General features: G+C 39.1%; 4 protein-coding genes across 4 annotated transcripts in view; 3 read left to right on the plus strand and 1 right to left on the minus strand.

Annotated features, from left to right (window-relative positions):
• The window catches only part of LOC105048655 (purine permease 3), a 12,157-nt gene extending 10,007 nt beyond the window's left edge, over positions 1-2,150 (plus strand). The window contains 1 exon segment of the mRNA XM_010928042.4: positions 1,621-2,150. Within this exon segment, the coding sequence (XP_010926344.2) occupies positions 1,621-1,956 (336 nt within the window). The 3' untranslated portion in view covers positions 1,957-2,150.
• A 1,717-nt stretch (positions 2,151-3,867) lies between these two features.
• On the minus strand, positions 3,868-10,317 carry LOC105048653 (bet1-like protein At4g14600). The gene is made up of 8 exons (XM_073260994.1): positions 10,167-10,317; positions 9,933-10,049; positions 7,008-7,117; positions 6,804-6,892; positions 6,674-6,696; positions 6,534-6,579; positions 6,414-6,470; positions 3,868-4,082 (listed from the first exon to the last, which is right to left on the minus strand). The coding sequence occupies exons 1-8, from the start codon at positions 10,205-10,207 to the stop codon at positions 3,921-3,923; spliced, it is 645 nt and encodes a 214-aa protein (XP_073117095.1). The 5' UTR covers positions 10,208-10,317; the 3' UTR covers positions 3,868-3,920.
• Positions 10,318-11,467: 1,150 nt separating this feature from the next.
• On the plus strand, positions 11,468-12,909 carry LOC109506105 (uncharacterized). The gene is made up of 3 exons (XM_029265846.2): positions 11,468-11,483; positions 11,558-11,625; positions 12,427-12,909. Exons 1-3 carry the CDS (start codon positions 11,468-11,470, stop codon positions 12,907-12,909), a joined length of 567 nt encoding a protein of 188 aa, XP_029121679.2.
• A 9,269-nt stretch (positions 12,910-22,178) lies between these two features.
• On the plus strand, positions 22,179-25,263 carry LOC105048656 (transport inhibitor response 1-like protein). The gene is made up of 3 exons (XM_010928044.4): positions 22,179-23,163; positions 23,301-23,796; positions 23,880-25,263. The coding sequence occupies exons 1-3, from the start codon at positions 22,598-22,600 to the stop codon at positions 24,636-24,638; spliced, it is 1,821 nt and encodes a 606-aa protein (XP_010926346.1). The 5' UTR covers positions 22,179-22,597; the 3' UTR covers positions 24,639-25,263.

Here is a 25,263-nt window from a genome sequence, read left to right on the forward strand (position 1 = left end):
TTGGTATTCAGCTCGTTCGGATCTCTTATATTATACCTTTTGACCTCTTGGCTTCGTTGTGCTTGAATTGTAAGACTGATAGCAAGAGATTTTCCTTTTTTTTTTTTTTTTCTCTTTTTTGTTAAATGGAAATATTGCCTTGTTATGTGTGAATGCCTATAAGCCTTAAGGTTAAGATTCACCAGATGCTAGGGAAGATCAGTCATCTAATGACCCTCCAGAAACTTTAATCTTCCCTTTTAGAGGCCCTCCTACCTGCCACCAGTCTCATGTTGGAAGTGTATTCAAGACTTCTATTAGCAGAGGGGTTGCTGTTGAATTGCAACACTATTCACTATTGAGAGAGCAGCCAATTGAGCAAACCAGTTTTGGCTCATACGATCGTACCCCTCTCAATTTGTAAGAACCATGTACACCACATTCAGATCGATAATTGCGATCCATACACCGATCACAGAAGGCCTCGAAAGGTTACCCAGTATAGGCTGAATGGTAGTGGGTCTTCAGAAGGATATCTTACGCAAGCCGAGTAATAAGATGCTCTAAGAGGATGTCAACCTTAGATTAAGTATCAAAGTGCATGTAGACCGAGCTCGGTCAATAGATTGAGTATCATAGGAAGGATGTCAACTTTAGACTAGTGTACACCCCAAGTATCAAATGGTGTAAATGGAAAACTAGAGACGTAGATCGAGTACCAAGGATGTAGACCAAGTACTAGAGTGTAGGGTGAGTATCAGAAGTATAGACTGAGTATCAAAGGTGTAAACCGATTATGTGACCAAGTATCAAGATGTACACTAAGTACCAAGGTACAGACTTAGTATGAGAGGCGAGACCATGTATTAAAAATGTATATTGAATATCAAAGGTACAAACTAAGTACCAGGGGTACGGACTGAGTGCCATGATGCAAACCAAATGCTAGAGGTATAAATAGAGTAACAGAGATAAGGACCAACTATTGGTGGTGCAAACTGAATAACATGAATGCAAACCAAGTACCAAGATGTAGGTCAATCCCCAAGGGTATTGTTGCAATGCAAACTAAAGAGGTGGGGCTATTTTCAAGGGGTACATTTAGTGGAGTAGAATCCAAGAGAAGTTACTGAATGGTAGTTACGACTACCCAAAATGTGAGAGGAGTAGTAGCATTATCCAGAATAGTATGGAAAGAATAGATACTCCATTAACAAGAATAATATAGCTCAAGTAGTGCAAAAAAAAAAAAATATATTAAAATTAAATAGTGACATCTATCTTGACGGCTAATGTAAACTACTTATAAATATCAAATTGTAACAATAGTAAAGAGGACTCTCCTAGAACATCAAATCAGATCAACTTTTATCTTTTATTTTTTAGTAAATTTTCTCTTAATTCATTTTAATTTATTTGGAGCTAATGCATTTATCACTATTGCTTCTAGGATGAAATGATCAAATCATTTCAATAATAATTAAATTCCTTAATAGACCACAAGAAAACGCACTACAACATGGCCAAAAATTGTCATATAAGATAGAATGAATAATTTCATTTTTGTTATAACTTTCTTCATCAAACTAAGTTAAGTATGAATATAATACAAGATTTATTTATTTGTTTGTTTATAATCAGGCCATTCCAAAGGAGGCAAAGGATTTTGAGCTTGGCGAGCTGAAATACTACATGGTGCTTATTTGGAATGCTATTTGTTGGCAAATCATCAATGTTGGGATGGTAGGTGTCATATTTACTGCCTCCTCACTATTTTGTGGCGTTATGATAGCAATCCTCGTTCCTGTTGGAGAGATACTGGCGGTCATCTTTTTAAATGAGAAGTTCAACGGTAGCAAAGGTGTTGCCTTAGCCCTCTGCCTTTGGGGTTTTGCTTCATATATGTACGGTGAAATGAAGCAAAGCAAGAAACAAAAGCAACCTTCGAGTGTGGAACTTCCCCGTCCTAAAGCATGAAAACATTATCGTATTAGTGGTTTGTCATTTTAAAGATACACAAAAGCTCTGCTGTTATTATAATTTTACAATCAGAAATCTAATGTCTACATTACTCATCTATTTTCAACCAAGGTTGGTCGGGTAGGGTTCCTTTCAAGCTTTTGCTACAAAATGTATCCATTTAAATTGGAAGGTTTTGATCATTCCAAGTATTTTTCATTGGTTACTCTTGCTTACGTTGCACACAGTAATTTGCTTTACTTTGCATGAGATGGATCTCTAATTTTGGCTGAATCATCCTGGATAAGAAAAACTTGTTTTTTCATATCGTACAGTAGGTTCAGAGAAACCTGTCTCTATATATAGAAACTATGCAGTTGTGACCAAACTAAAGATGGATAGCAGTGAGTTGCACGCAAACTGAATGATCCCGATTCATGGATGGATTTCCTCGAACCGATAAATTCATTGACCTCGGCAATTCTCAATGTGACGAAAATCCTCTACGTACGGGCTAACCGTCCAATTTTCGTCCTAGCAACTCCATGCACTTCTGTACCGGCTGGGGAACATGTTTTGGATGCAATGGAACTCTGTTTGCAACGTGACTCATAATTCAACACGAATTCTCATACAAGGAATTGCATCCACCTGACAAATCCATGTTTCTTAGTCTCCTAATGAATGTCAAATAACCTAAAGCCTCTAGTTTCAAGATTTATGTTTAATTTCTCACTTCATGATACAGGGAAAACATTCTTTCAAAGCAGCTAGATTAAATTGACGCACGCCGTTAAAAGAAAGGTTTTGCCATGATGCATTTTTATAATATTTTATTATAAAAAAATATTTAAAATATTACATTTATTTTTTTTATATTTATTTTTAAAAATAATATTTTTTTATTATTATTTTTTCTTTCGCCATGGCTACTCCGAAACCGCGCCACACCCCACCTCCCCCCCACCCCAAAAGCCCCTGCCTCGTCGCCCCACCCACTACCCGCACACCCCAGTGGTTCCCCCTACTCCAGCGCCTGCAGCTTCTCCGCACCCCCTGGCGCCACTCCTCCATCTTCGATTCCCCCCACCCCTACTCGCAACTTCTCTGTGCCACCCCCACCTCGGTGCCACTCCTCCACCCTTAGTCCAAGGGTCCCCCCCAATGCGGCTCCTCGCCCTCGATCCCGCGGTTCCACCCCCCGCGGCTTCTCCCAATCTCGCGATTCCACCCCCCTGGCTTCTCTATGGCACACCACTCCAACCCCCCCCCCCCCTCCCCGGGGACGCCGCTTCTCTGCCCTCGATCCTGCGGTTCCATCCCTCATGGCTTCTCTGCGGCACACCACTCCACCCCCCCACCCCCCCCCCCCCTCTCCCAGCTCGATGCCTCTCCACCGCCCTCGATGCAGTCCTCCCACACCCCACACCCCCCAACAACGGCTTCCCTACGACACCCTCCATCTCCGATGCCGCTCCTCCACTCTCGATCACACGATCCCCCCCTCCTCGAGCGGCTTCTCTGCTGCAACCACCCCTCCCCCACATCGCTCCTCCACCCTCGATCTCTCCCCCCCAACCAGCACCGCTCCTCCACCCTCAATCCCTCAATTTTCCACTTCCCCTGTGACTTCTCTACCAACCCCCCCAAACCCCCTCCCTGTCTGGCACCCATGACTCCTCTGCCTTCATTGACCCATGAAAAAAATTTTTTTTTTTTTTTTGAAATAATTACTGTACCAATCATGCACATAAACACTTTGATAGACCTTTGAGGTCTCAACTTTGCTCCCTAAGAAAGTATACAAAATCCGTGTCCCATACCTCCAATGCTTTTACGCTCCGATTGTCTCTCTCCTGGAAAATGGAAGTATACCTTAGCCAAATACCTCAGCAGTTCCATTAGAGTAATACATCGAAAAGCAGAGGAGAATCGAATCTTGATTCATGTTGCCTTGCAATCTCATACTGTATCTTCTTTCATCAACTTCCTGAGAATTTGGATAACAGATAGACTACAAAGAAACAGAAAAGAGCAAACAAGATCACATGGACCACATGGTTTGAGCCGTGCTGGATAATGCTCTTGTTCATCCTCCTCATATTGTTCTTCAGTGCGGCCTGAGCTTTTATAGTAGTCATTTGCTGTTGAATAACAGGAGATATGCATGAGTCATTATTTTATAATAAATGAGTTCCCTAAAAAGGAAAAGCAAAATTATACAGCACTTCGTCACTCATGCACATGGGCTTCTGCCACATAAATGATCTTTTAATAAGAATCCTACATAAGTATAAAAGTAAAGGAGTCCTTGCATACCACCAAATCTGATGTCCGCTGGTTGGGATGCTTCAAACTTTATGTTGGAAAAAATAAAAATTATGAGCAAGTCACAGCCATTGGCCAGACCAATCACAAGAGACATAAAAAATGATGTTCCTCATAAACACTTGAACAGATTCTCCAAAGCATGAGCCATCATTAGCGTTCAGCCGAGTCGACTTTCTTTAGCAGAACATATTTCCCGTTCTGTCATTGTTGAAGAAACCATGATGAGAAACCCATGTTTTCCTCCCTAAATACTGTGAAATCCAAAGGTTTGCTTGTTGCCTTATATTTGTATTGGCATAAAAGGTATGTCATGCAGATTTTTGGTATATATCCAGAGACAATAAGAGCGTGACACAAAATTTGCTGATAGTCCTCTGCAAGCTTTTGAGTACAGGACCAAACTAGGCACACTGTACCAGACTGATAGCGAACTAATAATCAGCATGCCCCAATACCTATTTTAGGTGCTGGACTGGCATTCCGTACTGACATATGGTATGCCTACACTTGTTAGGTGCCGATATGGATAGTGATACTTAAAACCTTGGTCCTCCGTTAGATAAATAAGTGTTATTAGGGATGAAAAATTTATATGTGCAATCCTTGTCAAAGAGAGAGAGAGAGAGTGAGTGAGAGAGAGAGAGGAATGATGAAATACCATGTAATGGCAATAACAGAAGATGAAATAAAATCACGATATCATACTCAGCTTTAACTTATTTCTGAATAATAATAAGAGGCATGTCACGTTATGATCAGAATGAACAAACATTTGAGATGAACACAAGCCACTCAACATGTACTAACTTAATTAAGCAATAACCAGCTAATGATGTTACATTAGCAAATTCTTTCACAAGATTACTGCTTCCATGGCCATATTACATTTAAAAATTGACCACTAAAAACTAAACCAATCTCATTCTTGAAAACTGAACAAACAAAAACAATTTTTTTCATGAGTTGCTGTTGGGAGGTTTGACTAATATTATGGATCATAACACAAAAAATGTCTATCTGATTATACTAAAAAAAAGGGTTAAACTTCATCCACCAAAGGCAAATCCATAAAGGTTTTCAATGCAACCTTCTGAAGGCTGCCTAATTTTTCATTTGATTGCAAAAGATATCCAAGCAGTGAACACCTTAAATTTCTGATAAATAATTATACCTTTTAACACACAAAAAGAAAGGTGAAGGGTGACTATATTTTCTGAATAAAGTGTCACAAGTCACAACACCTTAATTTGAAGAATAGCCTCAACATTTCCAACCAAGACATTAATGACTGCTAAAACTAAACTTGCAGCAAATGCAAACTCCCATGCCTTTTTAAGGACCAAAGAGCATTATGTCAATGTAGGTATTATAATGTATTTCTAGGGGCTGGTGGCCTATGACATTCATTACGACAGATAATCAAAAAGATCATATAAACAGGTCTTACGAAGAAACAGGGGGAGGCATGCTTGTCATAAAACTCATTTTAAGGTTTTATGGCCTGTCAATTCTTCCAGAACACGTTTTATGAAAACCAGCCAAACTTCAATTTTCATAAACTTGTATATTCTGAGTAAGCTTGTTGTAGTAAAACAGGACAAGCCAGGCAGCCCCAACCGGACAACTATAAGTGATGATCTATTAGAAGGTGATGCAAGTCAAACATATGATGATGGCATGAAACAAAGATCCCAAAATTGCCATTTGATTTATAAAGACAGCAGCTCCATTATATATTGCAAATGCACAACTAAAATTTTCCATCTGATATGAATACAGATTGAGTGTTACGAAAAGCCAACAAATGGAGCATAGACAATAAAGGTTCATATGCACCCAAGGCAAAATCCATTAATTTAGAAAAGAGATATCTAAGCATAACAGAAATGCACATCAATCATATATTTTCATCTTCACTAAATAATTTATAATATATATCAACAAGGCAACAAGAAAGAACCAATAATCTTTCAAGAAATATATAATTATATATTTACTATAGTATTTGATAAGTATAGGAGGGAAATATTCATCAATTTAAATTATAAGTTTATAAATCAGCAATTCAATAAGAGAGGAATAGTCATATACATGGAGGAGCATTCAGTGCTATAAACAACTAACTAAATTAATAATCGTATTACCAATTGAGATATGATGTCATTCTGAAACTTTGCTTCCGTTTCTATTTCCTGAGCTACCTGCAGTGTCAAATTTGAGCAAAATTTTTGTCAAATATAGACATTAACAAGAAAACAGAAAACCTTGGAGCTTGAACTGAAACTATTGACACATGCAACAGTACTGATACTGCATTGCATGGTAAAAAAATGTTATCATGAGAAATTACATAAGAAGTACTGATAATGCATGGCATAGTTATAAAAAAAAAAAAAGAAGTTACCATGAGAAGTCACATAAAATGGTCTTCATAACATGCTTATAAAGAATTATTAAGAATGAGAAATGGTGAAATGAACAATTAGGATAACATTTCTTCTGAGCACATATCCAGTACCAGGTCACCTCCATACAGGAGCTAAAAGGGAGACATGCTTTTCTGAGAAGCACATAATTTTTGAATAGATGTCATTTTGGAAAACACCAACACCCAAGCCATGCCCTTGAGATAATGTCCAAAAACAAGATGGTCGTATATTGAACAAAATCAATGGGCCTGTGATGGCATGGTTTCGTGGAAGTTGACACAAGCCATTCCTGCTTTCTCCTCCACTTACCCCAGTCACATTTTTCAATCCCATGCCCAATAGGGGTTTGGGAAAGGTCAGATGTCTGCACCTTTACCCCTATGTACTGATAGGCTATTTCTATGTTTTGAACTTGTGCCCTGTGATTCACGATGAAGCAACCTTACTGTCATACCAACGCTTACCCTCTTAATTTTACCAATGGTCCTGAATTCCTTTCATAATGTTGCTAATCTGCTGATATAAGGTGAAGTTCTTCAAATAAATGACCAATCAACACGAAATGCTTCCGATATGTGTCTACTCTCCAAAGTTCATATAGGTTCCCATCTTTAAGGAAAACATCTTTCTAAGTTCAGTTCTCTCTGTTTCTAAGGGAGAGAAACAAGAAAAGTGCATCACTATAAAGTGAAAGTAGTAATTAAGTCACGTAAGTTACAATTCTCTCTCTCTCTCTCTCTCACACACACACACAAAAAGAGGTGACAACATTTGGTAATAGTCTTCATAATAGTCTTTGATCCCCATCCAACATCGCTATTCCACGACCCAGCAAGCCTAAAGGCCCAAGCTTAACATCATATCACTTGAGGCCAAGAACTGGATCGAGAACCAGGTTTATTGAGGCTCTTATAAAGCCTTCATAACCTTGTCCATTCCTGCCCCATCAAACTTCAGTTTTATCACCCAATCATTCACACATGCTTCCTGTACTCATCAACTTATGGAAGTTAACAATTAACTTCAAACAACATGCCTCACCTCTCCATCTCAGCATTTTGGTCTTTCGTAACAACTTGCCAAGTTTTTTTATTGTTGCTGTCTTAAGGTGAAAGTTTCAAATAATAATAGACCACATAACATGAAATGCATTTTAAGTTAGTTTATCAAAGTAGTTTTCCAAGAAAGTCGCATCTTAAATTCAAATATTTGGAATGTTACCATGAGTGAATTCACAGTTTATGTTCCAAATTAGTGGAAACATATTCATTCTTTGTTTAGTTGAACTTTTTATAATTATTATTAACTTAAGAAGATGAATTCCTCACGTTTTGCCCTGCCACATGGATTTCTTGGTGCTGCCCTTGTGAAACATTAAGTCTGATCAAATCCCACGTTTTGGTTCACTTCTTTTTTTCTTGGATTGAACTAACAAGAACTCTAAGAGCAATATACAGTCTTAGAGCTTTTAAACTGTTATGACATATCTCAGAGTTCCGCAGAAATAATCTTGTGTAAAGTACCTCTCACATATAACAACACTTGTTCGATTTTGAGACTTCAATTCGAGGCTTGTTGTCTACAACTAAAGACTATACAAACTAATTTGCTAGCAACCACTTAAAACTGTTTATAACAACTTCAACTCTCAGAGAAAGTCTTATCTAGATGACAATAACCAAATTCAAGGCCATAGTTAGTTGCAGGAAAGAGGAAAAAAAAAACCCACATCTAATGCACTTTCTTTTAGTCTCTTTGACCCAAAAAACCCATCCCTCACTCCTCAACTAGGATTTGTCTAAACATGAGTCTGCTATCATCCCCATTTTGCACTCATTTAATCATGTTCCACAATACAGTGTCTTTTATTGGTGCCATTTAGCCTGCTCCTTTCACAGCCCAAGCAACCTATGGCCACCAAATCTTCAGCTGACACCTTCCTCCACCTGCCTTTACCTTATGCCCCATAGATACCTTCTCCCACTCTTCTTTTCATAATATGCCACCTCTATCCTGCCAATTAAACCCTACAACATTATCCACCAACTCCATGCTCGTGCCCTACTTCCTAGTCTTGATTACCCTCTCCCACTTATTTAAATATCAAAATCATTGGCTGATGTTCATTTAGAAACATTGATTAATGCTGTCAAATTGGTTTTAAGTCATGCATTTTTTCCATTTGAGCGGACCACTTTTGAAGCTTCAATAATGCATCTGAATATAATGTGACAGCTAATAGTACACATATTATACAATTATGTACCTGCGACCACTGTTGCTTAGCCATGCAACTATACAATATACTTCCCATTGCTTTAAAACGCAAAGTTTCCAATATTCAACTTTATCATGTTTCTATGCTCAACCTCCAGATTTTTTTTCTCAATGTTCTTTAGGCATTCAACCATACTGCATTCATCCCATTGTGCTGCCTTTGGATTTTAATTTCAACAACCATCATAGAGGCAAGATTGATATGCCACTATCAGAAATCATAAGCATAAAAATTTGCTTCCATAAACACCTAGGATGATAATTTACTGCATCCAATTTTCTCTATTTAGAAAACAACATAAGGAAAATTTTTTTCTGAGGAAAAGATTCTCTTCTCTTTTAACTATGTGTTGCGTTTCGTGATATTTTCCTTCATTCTTTTTTAACCAGAAGAACCTATACAGTATCTTAGATGATTTAAGATGATGACACAAAACAACCCTTTTGTTGTCTATACTATTAGATTAATGTTGTTAAGATTTCAACTCTTCATACAAAATTTTACATTTGAAACTCTCAATAATAAAAACGGGAACATCATGTGAATGTGGAGAACATGTAAAAAATGTTTAATGAACATGAAAAAGTGAGCAGCCATTTTCCGCGAGAGAGAGAGAGAGATTGGACTTGGCCAAATCCAACTCATTAAGGGTATGAATTGCCCAATCCAACTCATTAAGGATATCAATTGCCCAAACGAACAAATTCATTCACCTGATTACATATGAAACTTCTGGCCACCATCAACCCTAAGATATTCGAACATAGACAACATGCTCAATCCATATCGGCGATCCTAGGTTCAATTGTTCGACTCCAACGATCTAACAAAAAGAGTGCATCAAATCCAACATATACAAAAGGATCAAGAACAGAAATCAAATCAAATCAATCACACGAAATTACACGCATAAATCAAAACAAACTCATATAAAAGTATCAAGAAGCTCCGCCTTTCAAGCACCGGATCTTTTTATGGAGACGGAGATCTCCTCGTCCAAGTCCACGTGCATCGGATCGATCCGCAACTGTATCTCATCCGAGTTCGCCGCAGACCTCGAGATGAGGCCTTCCCTGCGATACCAACCCCACAAGAAGCGAATTTTAGAGAATTCTAGGTCATTCAATGGAAGAAAAATCACGGAATTCCCATAAAGAAGAGAGAGAGAGATAGAGAGAGGATAAAGAAACCTGGACCGTAGAGGGCCGGAGCCATAGAGTGGATTCGCCATGAGAAGCAGCGGAATAAGACCGCCCGTCCCCGGAGGGAAAAAAAATCGAGTTACAAGGCAAGAAGGATTTATTACGAAAGAGTGAAGGAAGGAAACGAAGCTTAAAACTATGGAAACAGCAAACAGGCCTATTCACCGATCAGCATTTGACACTTGGTTGTCGGACACGACATTAGTTTGGTTTTAAGAGTGCGGCGGTTTAGCTTGCAACCATCAGCGATCCCAATGGAAAGTTGAACGGTGGATGAGCGTGATTCTGCTATTGTTTCCATGAATCGCACGTAAAGACCGCTCAGAATATTAGATTAACTTGTTCATGGGATACGTACTATCTTTTCTTTTTCTTTTTCTGTTTTTTGGGTTTAGTATCTTTTGATCTTTTTAGCGTGTCAACTATTGTAGCTGGTAAAGTTCTAACCCAATGGTTGGAATGCCACTACCAGGGTTTGGTAGGGTTTTAACTCAAAATCTATATGAATAGAAGTGCCAAAAAAGGACCATTTGCTTTGATATATCACTATATATACATGCACGATCGTAAAACATGCATAATCTCTTCTTAGAAACTAGCGTAATTCTATCATTATGCCTACCTTCAAGAAAATTAAAAACTAGAAAAAGAGATCGAATCAAAATTGACAGCATTTAAGCCCTGCAACTTTCTTCCCATTCAATCAAAAAAAAGAAAAAAAGAAAAAAAAAAAAAGACAGCATTTAAGCTCTTGATCAATAGCAGAACATGAATAATAAAAAATGACAGGGCGCATGCATAAGATCCCTTGACTTTGATGCAACAGAGATTTAGTTCTCATTGAGGTAGTTTAGTACAACACTACGGTCTAAAAGGAAAGAGTAGGTGCCCTACCAACCAACCATGAGAGTAATGTGAAACATCTCCATCGGATTGTGCTTCAAGGGCAACCAAACCCCTTACTTCCACGTAAAGCACCATCAGTCATTTTTCTCTTGACTGTGACTAAAGTTCCCACGGACTTAGCAGTCAGCATAGAGAGCTTTGGCGCTCAAAATTTGAATAACATCTTCAGACGACAAATTCAACACTTGGATCTTTCAAAATCTGTCATCTAACCCCTCATTCTTCTTGTTGTAAATTTTATTTTCTTGATGTAACTTCTTACCTGTTTGCTCTTCTCTACCATGAGAAAGGGACTAAGCCAAAGAGTCAGAAACTCAGAGCTATAAATACTACTAGTAGCAAAGCTCAGAGTAAGGAGACATCATTTGTCTCAATTGTAATCCATGGAGCATTTGCCAGGTTATTCTTCTCTTCCTTTTGTTTATCAGCCCTTTTCTCTGATATGAGCTAAGAAATCCTAAATGGTTTGGCAGAACTTCCAGGCTTGAACGGCAAGCAGTTTGATCAAATTCGTTGCAACTCGACATGGCATGATCTTTTGGTGGAGCTTATTTCTTACTCCTTTTTATCCCCTCTCTAGAATTCTTATCATTAATTGGTTGTCAGTTACTTCTGTTGAAATTTTCAGTTCATACATTTTTCATGAAAACCATAGAGGAAGCCGGTAAATGTGCGCATTTTCCTTACCATTCCAGTCTCAGCAGATGTATCTTGACACAGTACGGTGCAAGGAAAAATTGCCAAATATTGGAGTAGTTTTATTTGTTTTCCAAGTATATAGACATATAACTTTGATGCTGACTGAAAGCTGCATTAAAAACATAGCATTACATTTCTGGAATATGCAACAATTTACAAAACTGTCTGATAAACAAAATAATTAAAGATTTTGACGATACATGTTAATTTGCCATTTAAAAGATGTCAGTATATTAAACAAGTAATTGGGAGGATGATGAAATAAATTGGTCTTAGCTATCAAGGATTTCTAGCTCAAAAAAAAAGACCTCACCAAATAATAATAATAATAATAATAATAATAATCATCACGGATTTCTTGATGATTCTTGAAAAGTTAAAGACTAAAAAGATAGTGAAAGTCAAACTTTTGGACTAACGATTAGTTCTGTAACCCATTCAGTATATGCATGATTTGCTGACATGCAAATACCGACATTGTTGTACATCTTTATTTTCTGATGGTAACATAACATCTTTACTTTAATAGCAAAATATGCCATGGCAAGCTTGTGATGTTATGCTTGCACTGGTGTAATGCCAGTCATTCTAGTCATAGTTTTTTTGAACCTCTTAAATATTAATGATGATATTTGCTCTCCAGGGTACTTTCAGCACAAATTTCATGTCAGAAGAAGAGAGAAAGATACGAGATGAACTCGAGAATGACGTAGAAAGAGATTTGGAAGAAGAGATCAAACATGGCATATGCCGACTTGCTTTCCGCTTGCATAGGTTATATCAGCATAAGAACGACAGGAACCGACCAAGATCATCGATGAACAACACCAGACCACAATCAGACCCCAAAAATGAAGTGCATATGGAGGTGAATATAAGCATAAAAATGGACGGAGGATGCAAGATCGAAATATGTGAAAACAAACCAAATACTATGCATACGGTGAGATCCAACAGTTGTCCATCCAAACCTAAGGAAGGAAGGACACAATGTAGCACCAAGCAGTTTGATTGGTCGAGGACTCTTCGTTCAGGAATGAGCTCGGTCATGGCCATTGGTAAGAATCATGGCAATCTATATGTGAGGAACCATAACAAGCCATTTAAATTGGTATGGAAATATTAAGTTAGCCTACCGGATCGGCTAAATAAACCTATGATGATAATCTCCTAGAAGTTCATGTCTGGTAAAGCTACAGATTTCAGTGCAGCAGATTTGCAGGATTCTAAGGAATCGATCATAATTTTTGTGATCTCATCTTTGAGTGCTCTCAGATTTTAATGTTTATGACTTTTCTGAATTCTCTTTTGAGAAATTTCCAGTACCTGTACGTTAAAAATCCAAAGGAACTCGATGAAGGGGATTCATTTGCCCTGTGCACTTAATTATAATGTCCACAACTAATTGGTTTTTACCGTTTGCAACTGTGATATATATGACCAAAACTTGTATCATTTGAGGGCGTTTTAACCGGCTCAACTAGTGAAGTCATTAGGTCTTAACACCACTTACTTGGATTCAAATCTCTAGAGGGGGGAAAGGAAAGAAGTAGTGGGGCTTCTTTTGCCAGTTACCACCATACAAATAATACCCTTGGGTCCTATAACAATTTGCACTGCGAAAGCCAACTGGAAAATTTAGACAAGTATTTTTTTGTAAACAACAACAAAAGTCTAAAACGTTGTTTCCACAAACGCATATAACTGGCGTAAGTCTTTTTTGACTGCTACCGTAAGAGCATGGGAAGGTTCGATATCATTGTAGGAGCCAGGGACATCAACCCAATGGCCAAGAGATGTCCCTTCTTCATTTTTTTTTTTTTTCCTTACCAGAAAAAAAAAAGAGACGTTCTTCTTGCAAAATAAAAAAATAAATAAAGTCCATCAAAGTTGCAGTAAGTGTAAGCAGCATTTTCTACCAAATTTCTCTAATTAATCCTTTTAACTTGACCTTTGACCCACTAATATATATTTATTTCCACTAAATATTTATTTCTACTAAATAAATGTAATGCACGTCAGAGAAAGCATAAATTGTCATGCACGTAAGAGAGAAAGCTATCCTTTGGTAAATGTACCATCAGTCTGGTTTGGTTCACTCCTTTTCTATTTTTTTGTGTTTTTTCCTCCCTTGCTTAAGCAATAGTTGAATTGTTAGGGTACAAAGCTAGGGATTGGACTCCGGCAGCATGGTGGTGTTGGACGTCGGAGGCCGCAACGTCCTCCAACTTGAGCTTGGGGGTGGAGTAGTCAAATGAGCACTCGCCGTCGGATCGCTTCTGGTTAGGGCGGTCGGCAATTGGATTCATGGCCGCCGGCAGTGCAAAAAGGTTTTGCCAATATCCATATTCCAAATAGAATTTATTTTTCTAGAAAACAAAACAGATTTTATTTTTTTGGGGTTTGTTTTAGGGTTTTTACCAGGTTAACAAGAAAAGAAAAAGGGGTATGTTAAACCAAAACTAATTGTTATAATGTCAGTTGCACCATGATACAGTATGATCATAAGATTGGATCAAAATGAGTTATCCAAAAAAAAAAAAAAAAACAGTTGTTTTACTCATTAAGAGCAATAGCAACTTACTGCCGACTTGTTTATCCCGTTTCCAACTCAGCTTGAAGTTTTCTTTGCTTCTCTGTTTGATACCAATTCTGATCAAATTTTGTAACATTTCATATTTATTAAAAACAACAAGATCCCAAATTGGGCTCGTGGTCAATCAAATCTAATTCATGGCTTCCAGATTTCACAATGGAGCATTTTTTCGGCGTAGCATCACTAGCCTATGTTAAGAGCTGGTACTGGGCTTGCTGGTGTTTGACCAGGCTACGTTTTAAAATAAAATATGCATGTCAAAGATGCTTTGAGATGTGTGATCACATGTGGTCAGGTGTGATTGCTACTCTTAAAGCATGATCGGGTGGTCATGCAAACAAAAGTCGCACGAAAAACCGAACCCAATCCTCAAGTTAATTGGTGCAGTGAGGTAGAGAGTTGTAATAGGAATGAGGCCTATTGTTTATCAGATTTCGGCTTTGGATCCAGCATGCTCCAAACTTAATCCTATATCCTTTGAAATTAGATCCTCGGATCCAAATTTTGGCTAATCATTACTTGGATCAACTTACACATTTAAACTTGAAAGTTATGTTAGATTTGGAGAGGAAAGGTAACTTATCTAGTTCCATTTCCAGACTCAATATTAGTATCATATGCCCAGCAAGTACTTGGAAGCTGAGCTTGACTTCACATATGTTTGCCCAACTTTAGTTTCGGTAGCCCAAGAAGGCATGATGTCGGCTCTCAAGGATCTGTCTTTTTACCTACAGATTCGCATCCTTATTGGATTTTTTTTTTTTTTCTTCTTTGGAGACAACATTTGTAATTGTCCCACGTGGCTTACCTTGTATTTATCCGTATCTTGTTCACCAATTCTTTTTAAAAAAATGTAATATAATTTGAAATGCTATGTCCAAAACTCTATGGCTGGATCCATTTTGTTTACAAACTCATCCCATGTGAAAAGGTCGAGAATGATATTACAGTCTTTAGCAATTTAGAGAGAGAATATGGCCATAAAGTGTTCTATAGAAAAGCTCTATGATTTATGTGTATCTTTCTGCTTGGAAGGTACTTTGTTTTAACCAAGTCATTGTCTAACTAGTATACATTTATTTTGAAGTCTATACCAAGTAATTTAAACGATCTTTCTTTCCGTCCTGATATAGACAGGAAAATCTTACCTCGGTGAAAGCTAACATACTAGGTACCTCAGATGTAGCCGATATCCCGTCCTAACCGACCCAAGATATTTTCACGGCTAACCCAAGTTAATATTTCGAGAAAGTATTGCACTCATGTTGTTATCCGATTTATACTAGTTAGAAAAATTTTGAAATCTATAGTAATAACCTTCCAAGAGCAGATAAGAAAAAAAATAATGATGTATCTCTTCAAATAAGACAGGAAATAATAAACGTATCTCGCTCTATAAGATAAGAGTAATAATTTAATTTTCCTTCTTTAGCACTTCCGCCCTCACCTACAAATAGATGGTCAAAGGAGACCTCAAGATATATATGCTTTCGCCTGTCTCTCAATACTCGCTCCTTCTCTTTTTATTTTATAATTTTTTAATTTGAGCATTGGAAGGTTCCTATTGAAATTAACTCCGGTTAGAAATTTATTTTGCAGAACAAGCCACCATCGTCCAGCATCAATTACATTCCTTCTCCGATCAGATCAACTCGGACCAAAAGATCAGTGGCAACAAGTCTTGTCATAATCCGTTGATTGAGACCAGCCATAGTGTTTTGAAGATGAATCAGATGAGAAAAATCAAATTTTGAAAAGAAATTTTGGAGATAACCATCCAATGAAAGGAATTTGTTTCGCAACCTTTATTGCTCCTTGCATGCTATCATGATCATTTTTTTTTTTTTTTTTTTGAATAATTTCATTAAGATGAAAAATGTAAAAGTTCCTAAAAAGCTTTCATCAATATACAATTCTTCCTTTGTTCTCAGTCCCATTACAAGTTCCTATGATATCAGCTTGTTGTGTGCTTCATAGGCTGTTTATTGGAGTGTTTCCTTACATGCCTAAGATAATGCAAGATATATGGGGGGTGCTTGGTTGGGGGAAACAAGGTCTAGAATGGGTAACTTCCATTCCAACCGTTTGGTTGGAGGAAGTTCTATTTCAATTTCAATTTCAATTTCAATTTCAGAGTTGAATGAGAATAGTCCAATCTATCTAAAATCCAATTCCTACTCTCTTCTATAGATTCAAATTTTCATTCTGATTCCAATTTCGATTCTAATTTTGATCATGAATCAAACGCTTTCGGGATTTGATCGTTCCGATTATCATTTCACTTCATTCAGATTTTCATTCTGATTCTGATTGCGGTCATGAACCAAGCATCCTCATAATGTACTAATACTTAGGTTGAGTGAGAATGATATCACATGTATTTGAAGGGAGGGGTTATACTTACTAGATAGTAATTAAATCATATATGGCATGACTACTTAAGACAACTACACTTTTATCCATGATTCACGCTAGTTGATTTCAACAATCTTGTTTGTGACCAATATCCCGTGTGTAGGTTATGGACAATATAATTAGCAGTTTTATGTGTTCCATAATGCTTATTGTGTTGTGTTATTATGTTATCACTTCTGTTGCTTTGTTGATTGTGTATCCATTTACGCATTTCGGTGCAGAAATGTTTGAATATTGGGCTTTTGGAGTAGTGCATCATTCTTCTTATTCTTCTTCTTTTGTTTTTAATGTGCATAAGCCTCTAAATATACTCTAGAGAGGTTGGAATTTAGAAAAGAAATGTTGTAATCCTTACTTTGGCCAAAAACAACAACAAACCTTCTAGTCCTATTATTTCATAGTCCAATATTGATCTAACTTAGTGTAAAGATGGCAATTTATGCTTCAACCCATCAGCCCAATATGTGAATGATCCATTTTAAGTAGATTTGAGTTTGATATAAATAGATTTGGATCACAAAAGGGACAATCTTTCTAAATTTGTTTATTAAATAGATTGAGTTCAGATTTAGATCGTTAATCTATTTAATCTATTTTGATCTATTTAATAATTGATCGAATCATAATCCGGCTCATTTACTCTGTTTAAAATTCACTTAATCTATTTATGACTTGTTTAAGCCGATCCGCTTAGCCTGTTCAATCTATTTGATCTAAGTCGAATTTTTAAATTAATAGTTTATGTTGATCGAATCAGATTATCTATTTAATAAATAAATCGATTCAGACTTAAATTTTTTATTTATTTAATAAATATGTCATATTTAAATTAATAAATTTTTTATCCGACTCACGTGTGATCCGGTCCTATGGTTTTTTCTCATCAGAGTTTCCCACATAAAAATCTTGGTTCTTGTTTCTTAGTGATTTATGCTTGCTCTCGTGCATGATTTTACATTCATATTGTTCCCGCACCGAAGGGTAAAAGAATACTTTCCCTTGCTGCACTTCTAAGTGTTTGTGCACCTGTATCAGACCTATTTATGTGCACTGTTATCCTCTTTTCCATGCACTGAGTTCCTGGTCTTATGCATTTGTTTTGACTTGGCGCACAACTTATTCTGGAACTCGTTTGGTCCTCCCTTTCCTGAGCCCAGAAAATGGTATCACGGCCACAACCCATTGCTTTGCTCGTGACCAACCAATCACAACCAATGCTGTAATATTAAAAATTCATGCAAACCCTACTACTAATTCTATTTCAACCGAGTCATTTCATGCACAGTCGAGCTACAGCCGTAGGCTGGACATGTTGTTTCTACTCAGGTTTGGGTCTATGACCTCGGTCCGGTTCTCCAACTGGATTGGATCAAGCCATCATGCATGGACACTGGACCTGACCTAACTATATCAATTCCGAAATAATTCAACATGCCATGCATGATCGGACCCATAAATTCACATGTGATCCTTGCTGATAAATAATTTCCTATGCGAACCAAACTAAACCATCAAATAAGTTAGGCCAAGGCTAGAAATCTTATAAATCTATTCGAAAACCAATTGGACCCCCTTGCAAACCTAGTTTAAGGGAAGCACCTAAATTCTTCTCCTGCATGTGCAACCCAAAAAGAGTTAAAGAAACCAAAAAAAAAAAAAAAGAAAAAAAGGAGAAAAGATTGGCACTCAAAGTTCATCCCTTGCAAAAAAAAAAAAAAAAAGAGGGTGCATTCCTTTGCACGCACTCGAAATACCTTTCCAATCCCAGTTCTGGCCAAGAGAGCGTGCACACATGTACATATCTAACAAAAGGGCATTTACAGCAAGCAGTGGGCCTTCACATAGCCATAGCATTCCACCAAAGCCCCATCCCATTTGATGCAAGGGGGGCCGAAGGCATTCTAAAAGCAAGCATTCATGAACCCAAGCCATGCTGAATCGCCATTCGAGCTTTGGACTTGTGGCTGGGGGTGCGAGCTAGGGAAGGCAAGGCCATCCAATCAAATGCCATTTCATTTCCCTTCCACTGTCTCAAAGCACGGATGGGCCTTGCGTGGGTGTGTCATGGATCATCTCAGAGTGATAGCTATAGTGATCAGTGCATTGGACTTCGCTTTTGCTTGTCCTCTGCCTCCCTCACTCCCTAAAGATATGAATAAACTAGCAAGGGAAAGTGGCAAAAGGACTTTTGAGTGATGGTTCCACCCTCAATCATTCATGAAGTGGGCCTTAAGTTATTTAATCGCTTCAAGGCTTTGCACTGTTCCAATGAAGACCTGTGACCCATTGTGGGGTAATGCGGGATTCTTCATCACAACCCCTCGCTTTGAGACAAATTGGTGGTTTCTAGAGTTAGGCTCACCTTCTCCATGCCTCATCCTTTTGCCGTATGGACTCCATGCCGCTAATAACTGTGCGAGGATCCGAATGCAGGATATCTCGGTCATTTCATGAGCATATCTGGTGGGTTTTCCTTTCTGTTTTGGAGAACTGGAGATTAAGATACGGTTTGGCAGCCGATGCTATCGATGGTGAAGAATCCAATCATCCATGTACTGCCATCAGTCCTGAAATATAAAGATATTGATTTTTTTTGGTCTCATGTGTACCCATAAAACCACCAAGTGGGGACAGTTTTTAAAGCTAGTATTTATTTTTATTTATTTATTTTTGCCTTTGGCTGGAAACTTTACTTTGGTTTTTGCTTGAAGTATTAGAGAATAATTTAGGCTATGGTGGCATTGTGATGCTACCAGAACGTTAGTTTTCACAAGAATGTAAGAATATATGGATGATAAAATTTGTACATGGTAACGTATGAGAGGAAGGTGCATTTAAAGGATGCTGAGATCTTGTCTGAAGTGAAAACAAATGAAAGAATAAGCAGTTGGACACGAAATCTTTTTTTTTTTGGTAGTTTAAATATTTTAGAGTTGAACATATTGCTACGGATGGCAAGACGGCCCACATGATTTCAGAGTTTTGGTTATATGAAGCGCGCCAGAGCCTCAACAGACAGAGGGAGTTTAATTTGACATGGAAGGCAATATAGATAATAGATGTTGATGCATTTCAATAAAAGAAAGATGGTGATGTGTGACTTTGAGGACTTTAGCTAATCCAAGAAGGCAATAAAATTATGGCATTTAAATAAACAAAAGAGAAGGTGACAGAACTAGAAAAACTAACTTCAACACAAAGCAAAGCAAATTTTTTTTGCAAGAGCCATCTCAGATCCTCCTTATGTATGTCTAAACTATCTATCATGCAATATTTTAAAAGCACCTCTCAACTTCATCTAACTCTATTTTTATTACAAGATTGTAACTGATCCCAAACCCGGATAAGAAAGATAAAGTGTTCAAACTAATGTAGAATGTCTTGTCACAAGAGATTTAAAGCTAAAATTAAAACCCATCGTTGATTATCAACCTAGCGAGAACATGTTTTCTCTTATTGGAAAAAGCATTTCAGCATGCAAGAATGGTAAGCTTTCATAATAACTTTCTTTAACAAATTTGAGCAAATAAGAGATTCCTCTCTTTCTCCAAGGAAATAAAAATAAAAGAAATAAATCCCACTCTAACATGATACTCAACCATTACGTATGCACCAATATCTTACATGAATTAAGCTAGGCTTGTTTTCAAAATTTCTTTAGCTATTGGGTAGGCCACTAAACATGACATCACCAGTTTTTAACCAAAAAAAAAAAAAAAACATGACATCACTAATGGGCACTCATTTAAGACAAGCTATGCAAAAATGGTTCATAAACTATAGACTGAAAGACCGAGCTATCAATTTTTTTAAAATTCAGGTTAAAATTTCTGACCAACCAATCCCAAGATCATAATTACGTTGCCAAACTTTGGTCCAGACCGAGTTGGCTTGATTGGGTCAAAAGCTGCTACTCTTTTTGGGGACACCTCGCACCTTCTATTGGCGAGTTTCTTGTATGTAGAAGATTACCCTATCTAGGTCTACCCTGCCAACATCCCATCGTTATAGTGTTCCACTCTGTAATTGCTGCATACTTGGGCCTTTTTACTCAATTGGCATAACACAGTATAAGAATATTACGAAATATTTTCAGTTTTAATTCTTCAAATGACATGATGGTAAGGAGAGTGACTTAAAAGTTCTAGTAGACATGATTAAAAGAAAAATTATAGTTATTTGAAGCATTTGGATTTGGTTAAAAGATTTCTATGATTTGATAACTTACTTTAACTTTGATGTGGGCCGCACACCTGGAGGAAAATAATTTAGTTGCTAATGTGCTTGCCTTTTACCGCCTATGAACATTGATGGTTTTTTAAACCACAAAGAGAGCTGGAGGCCTAATAACCCCACAACAGAAAGAACCATGATGAACCATTATCCAAATATATATTAACATTGAGTCACATGTTCATGAGTCAACATCCAGACTTCTCGAGTCCTAATATTTTAATAAATTGTTAACAAGTTGAGATATGATCATAACTTAGGCTTGATTGATTGAAAATGTAACACCAAATGAATGATAAAGAAGATGAAATCATAAAATGGGTTCCCTTCTTCTCTACCTTGTATTACTCTAGAGTTAAGAGAGAGAGATTCAAAGGGATGTATCCATCAGCAAGCAAACATCTTTATCGATTTTCTTAAAAAAAAAAGCTCCAAAAAGATTTAAAGAGAAAGGAAAAAAGATGAGCAACCTCTTCTGGGAATACCTCGTTTCAACACAAAACACTAAATATTCCAAGCCCCCCAACCCTCCTCCTCAAAAAAATCTGCTCTCCCTCTCTCTCCTCTCTCTCTAAAGAGAATTTCTTTTCTAGATATAAAAATTTTTTGAGTTTTTGTACATTTTATTTTTTGGGGTTTCAACATGTGTCTAGTTGCTCCTTTTTCTCCAAATAAAGGTATACAAAGATGGTAGCACCATCAAATTAAAGGGGAATTAACATAGAGAAAAAGATGGATAGCTATAAGAGAGGTAAAATAAAATTAGTGGATTAAACACAAATTGATAAATAATAAAAAAAGGTATTATTTCCAGAAAAAATTCAACATTTTCTAACCAAATGAGAGAGAAACCACTTAGAATAAAATGGTGACGAGTAAAAAAAGCTTCAGCCATAAATAAAAGCAATCGTATTAAATCAAAAGAAAACAAAAAGATAGGAACAATGTTACCAAACCATTTAGATATAAATAATCAATAAGAAAGTCCCACTTGACCAATATACAACAAAAAAAAACTTAAATTATGCATCTCAACTTAATTAAAAAACTCAGATTGATTAAATTAAAGCTAGGGCAGAGAGATGAACTCAATTTAAGGATAAAACAAACTCTTAGACCATAAGAAGGCCAAATAATGGAGTTGGATGACCAGGTATTTTGGACATGCAGTGGTGAGGAACATGGAAATTCCAACAGGGAGAGGCACAGACAGCAGCGTGGAGTCTGAGTAAGGGATGGTAGTAACCAAATATATAAACGAAATAAAGCCTTTCAATGTCCCAGAAGGCCAGACCAGGCCACCCATGACCCCTCTCCTCCTCATGCCTACCCCTTTTCCATCCTCTGTTTTCCGTCTTTACATTTCTTTCCTTCTCCCCTGGATCTCAATCAAATAATTTTAATCTCTAATTCACGAAGAGTATGACTCCCTCCCCACCTCCTAAAACTCGACCCCTCTCTTTCTCCTTCTCCACGATGATGATGAAATAATAATAATAATAATAATTATTATTATTATTATTATTATTATTTTCGTCTCTTCTCCATCTCTCTGGAGAGGTCGTCCGAGATGTCAGAGGACGAGGAGGACGAGAGGGGAGGAGGAGGAGAAGGGAAGCGGTGGTCCCCGGATCTCGTCGGCGGCCGCGGAGGAGGAAGCGGGGGCGGCGACCCTCCGCCGTTCTCCGACCAGGTCCTGGAGAACGTCCTCGAGAACGTTATCCAGTTTCTGGACTCTCGCCGGGACCGGAACGCGGCCTCCCTGGTGTGCCGGTCCTGGTGCCGCGCCGAGGCACAGACCCGGCGCGACCTCTTCATTGGCAACTGCTACGCCGTCTCCCCCGCCCGCGCCGTCGAGCGGTTCCGCCGCGTCCGGGCGCTCGTCCTCAAGGGCAAGCCCCGCTTCGCCGACTTCAACCTCGTCCCTCCCAGGTGGGGCGCCGGCTTCTACCCCTGGCTCGCCGCCCTCGTCCCCGCCTACCCCTGGCTCGAGCGCCTCTGCCTCAAGCGGATGTTCGTCTCCGACGACGACCTCTTCCTCCTCGCCAAATCTTTCCCCTCCTTCCGCGACCTCACCCTCATCTGCTGCGATGGCTTCGGTACCGCCGGCCTCGCCGCCATCGCCGAGCACTGCAGGTATCGTTATACTATCTATCGGAAAATCATCTAATCAGATCCAGTTCGTTTACATCTCCAATCGAAACCCTAGCACTATCACTCCGAGCAACGAAAGATTTTATGGAGATTGATGGTTTTTTATTCTGTTTTTCAAGGCACCTCCGAGTGCTGGATCTGATAGAGAACGACGTGGAGGAGGAGATGGTGGACTGGGTATCGAGATTCTCGACGACGAGCTTGGAGTCTCTCGTCTTCGACTGTGTGGGATGCGCGGTGGACTTGGATGCCTTGGAGGCGCTCGTGGCCCGCTCCCCCTCCCTCCGGAGGCTGCGGGTGAACCAGCACGTCTCCGTCGCCCATCTCCGCCGCCTCATGGCGCGTGCGCCGCAGCTCACCCACCTCGGCACCGGGTCCTTCGGGGACGGCGGTGGCGGGGGAGGGGAGATGGAGGTGGCCGACCTGAGGGCGGCCTTCGCCGCCTCCAGGTCGCTGGTGTGCCTCTCGGGATTCCGCGACCTCGCCCCGGAGTACCTCCCTGCCATCTACCCTGTTTGTGCCAACCTCACTTCTCTCAACCTCAGCTTCGCCGATATCACCGCCGATCAGCTCATGCCGGTCATTATTCGTTGCCACAATCTCCAGACTTTCTGGGTATCGTCTTCTTCCTTCCTTCCACCTCCCTCCTTTTTGAATTCCAACTGATGGTCGATCCAAAATTTGAGTCGCCATTGCAGGTTCTTGACACCGTTGGTGATGAAGGCCTTCGGCTGGTGGCTGCGACGTGCAAGGACCTCCGCGAGCTCCGGGTATTCCCTTTGGATGCCTCGGAGGACTCCGAGGGCTCTGTTTCGGATGTCGGTCTGACTGCGATCTCGCAGGGATGTCGGAATCTCCGGTCGATTCTTTACTTCTGCCAAAGAATGACCAATGCCGCTGTGGCGACCATGTCCGAGAATTGCCAGGAGCTGGTCGTGTTCCGCCTCTGTATCATGGGCCGCCACCGCCCTGATTACGTCACCAGGGAACCCATGGATGAGGGATTCGGGGCCATCGTCATGAACTGCAAGAAGCTCACCAGGCTTGCCGTGTCTGGCCTGCTGACCGACAGGGCGTTTGGATACATTGGAAAGTATGGGAAGTTGTTGAGGACCCTTTCGGTGGCCTTCGCAGGGAACACCGACTTGGCTCTGAGGTACGTGCTCGAAGGGTGCCCCAAGTTGCAGAAGCTTGAGATCAGGGACAGCCCTTTTGGGGATGCAGGTCTTCTCTCTGGGATTCACCATTACTATAACATGAGGTTCTTGTGGATGAATTCTTGTAAGCTTTCGATTAGGGGTTGCAAGGAAGTAGCGCGGAGGCTACCTCACTTGGTGGTGGAAGTGATCAGGGATAAACTTGAGGAAGATGATGTCGAGGCTGTCGAGAAGTTATACTTGTACCGGTCTCTTGCAGGGCGTAGGGATGATGCACCTCCATTTGTGGAGATTTTATAAGCTCTGCCTTTCAGTAGAGATACTAGGGAGAAGAACAAGCCTGCCTCTTTACTTCTGGGTGTGGCTGAGGAGCTCAATTCCAAGTGGACAATGTTTTGATTCAAAGCAATGAGCATGAATTTGGTGGACAGTTTTCATAACCCACCAGATACTTCTCATGCTTCTTGCCTTTAAGAGGGGATAGCTCCATTATTATTATTTTTTTCTTTTTAATCGCCTATTCCCCTTATGCTTTGGTTGTCGGAACAGCATATGCAATGAGGAATCTATCTTCCAGGGATCTCTTTCTTCTGTTCGCACAGATGAAAAATTTGATGAGGTAGAAGCAGAGGAGGAGCATATCTAGAAGTGGAAAAGAGTAATATTATGTTGTTGTATGGATAGAACATTATTTATACAATCTTGTATCATCATGAGATCATCATAAGAGCAAGGCTACACAGGTGATTGGCCTGAGCAAGGTGGTTTCAGATGCGTCATGGATGCATCCTATGCCTCAAGTGTGCTGAGACCTCTCATTTTCCTCTGTTCCCTTGAAGAAGAAAGCCGAGTGTATGAAACTGATCTCTATCATGTTTAGTAGGAGTTTCTTAGTATTCGATGAAAGAAAGAGTTGTCTTTGCTT

The sequence above is a fragment of the Elaeis guineensis genome, chromosome 7 (assembly GCF_000442705.2).
Source record: "Elaeis guineensis isolate ETL-2024a chromosome 7, EG11, whole genome shotgun sequence".
Lineage (NCBI taxonomy): Eukaryota > Viridiplantae > Streptophyta > Magnoliopsida > Arecales > Arecaceae > Elaeis > Elaeis guineensis.

Coding starts and splice junctions, on each gene's coding strand:
- LOC105048653 (XM_073260994.1), bottom strand. CDS start 10,207: ATGGCGAATCCACTCTATGGCTCCGGCCCTCTACGGTCCAG. Junction 6,893..7,007: donor GATTGAAAAATGTGACTGGG/GTAAGTGGAGGA, acceptor CATTATCTCAAG/GGCATGGCTTGGGTGTTGGT. Junction 6,471..6,533: donor GTTTCAGTTCAAGCTCCAAG/GTTTTCTGTTTT, acceptor TTGACACTGCAG/GTAGCTCAGGAAATAGAAAC.
- LOC105048656 (XM_010928044.4), top strand. CDS start 22,598: ATGTCAGAGGACGAGGAGGACGAGAGGGGAGGAGGAGGAGAAGGGAAG. Junction 23,164..23,300: donor GCCATCGCCGAGCACTGCAG/GTATCGTTATAC, acceptor CTGTTTTTCAAG/GCACCTCCGAGTGCTGGATC. Junction 23,797..23,879: donor ACAATCTCCAGACTTTCTGG/GTATCGTCTTCT, acceptor TCGCCATTGCAG/GTTCTTGACACCGTTGGTGA.
- LOC109506105 (XM_029265846.2), top strand. Junction 11,626..12,426: donor CGACATGGCATGATCTTTTG/GTGGAGCTTATT, acceptor TTTGCTCTCCAG/GGTACTTTCAGCACAAATTT.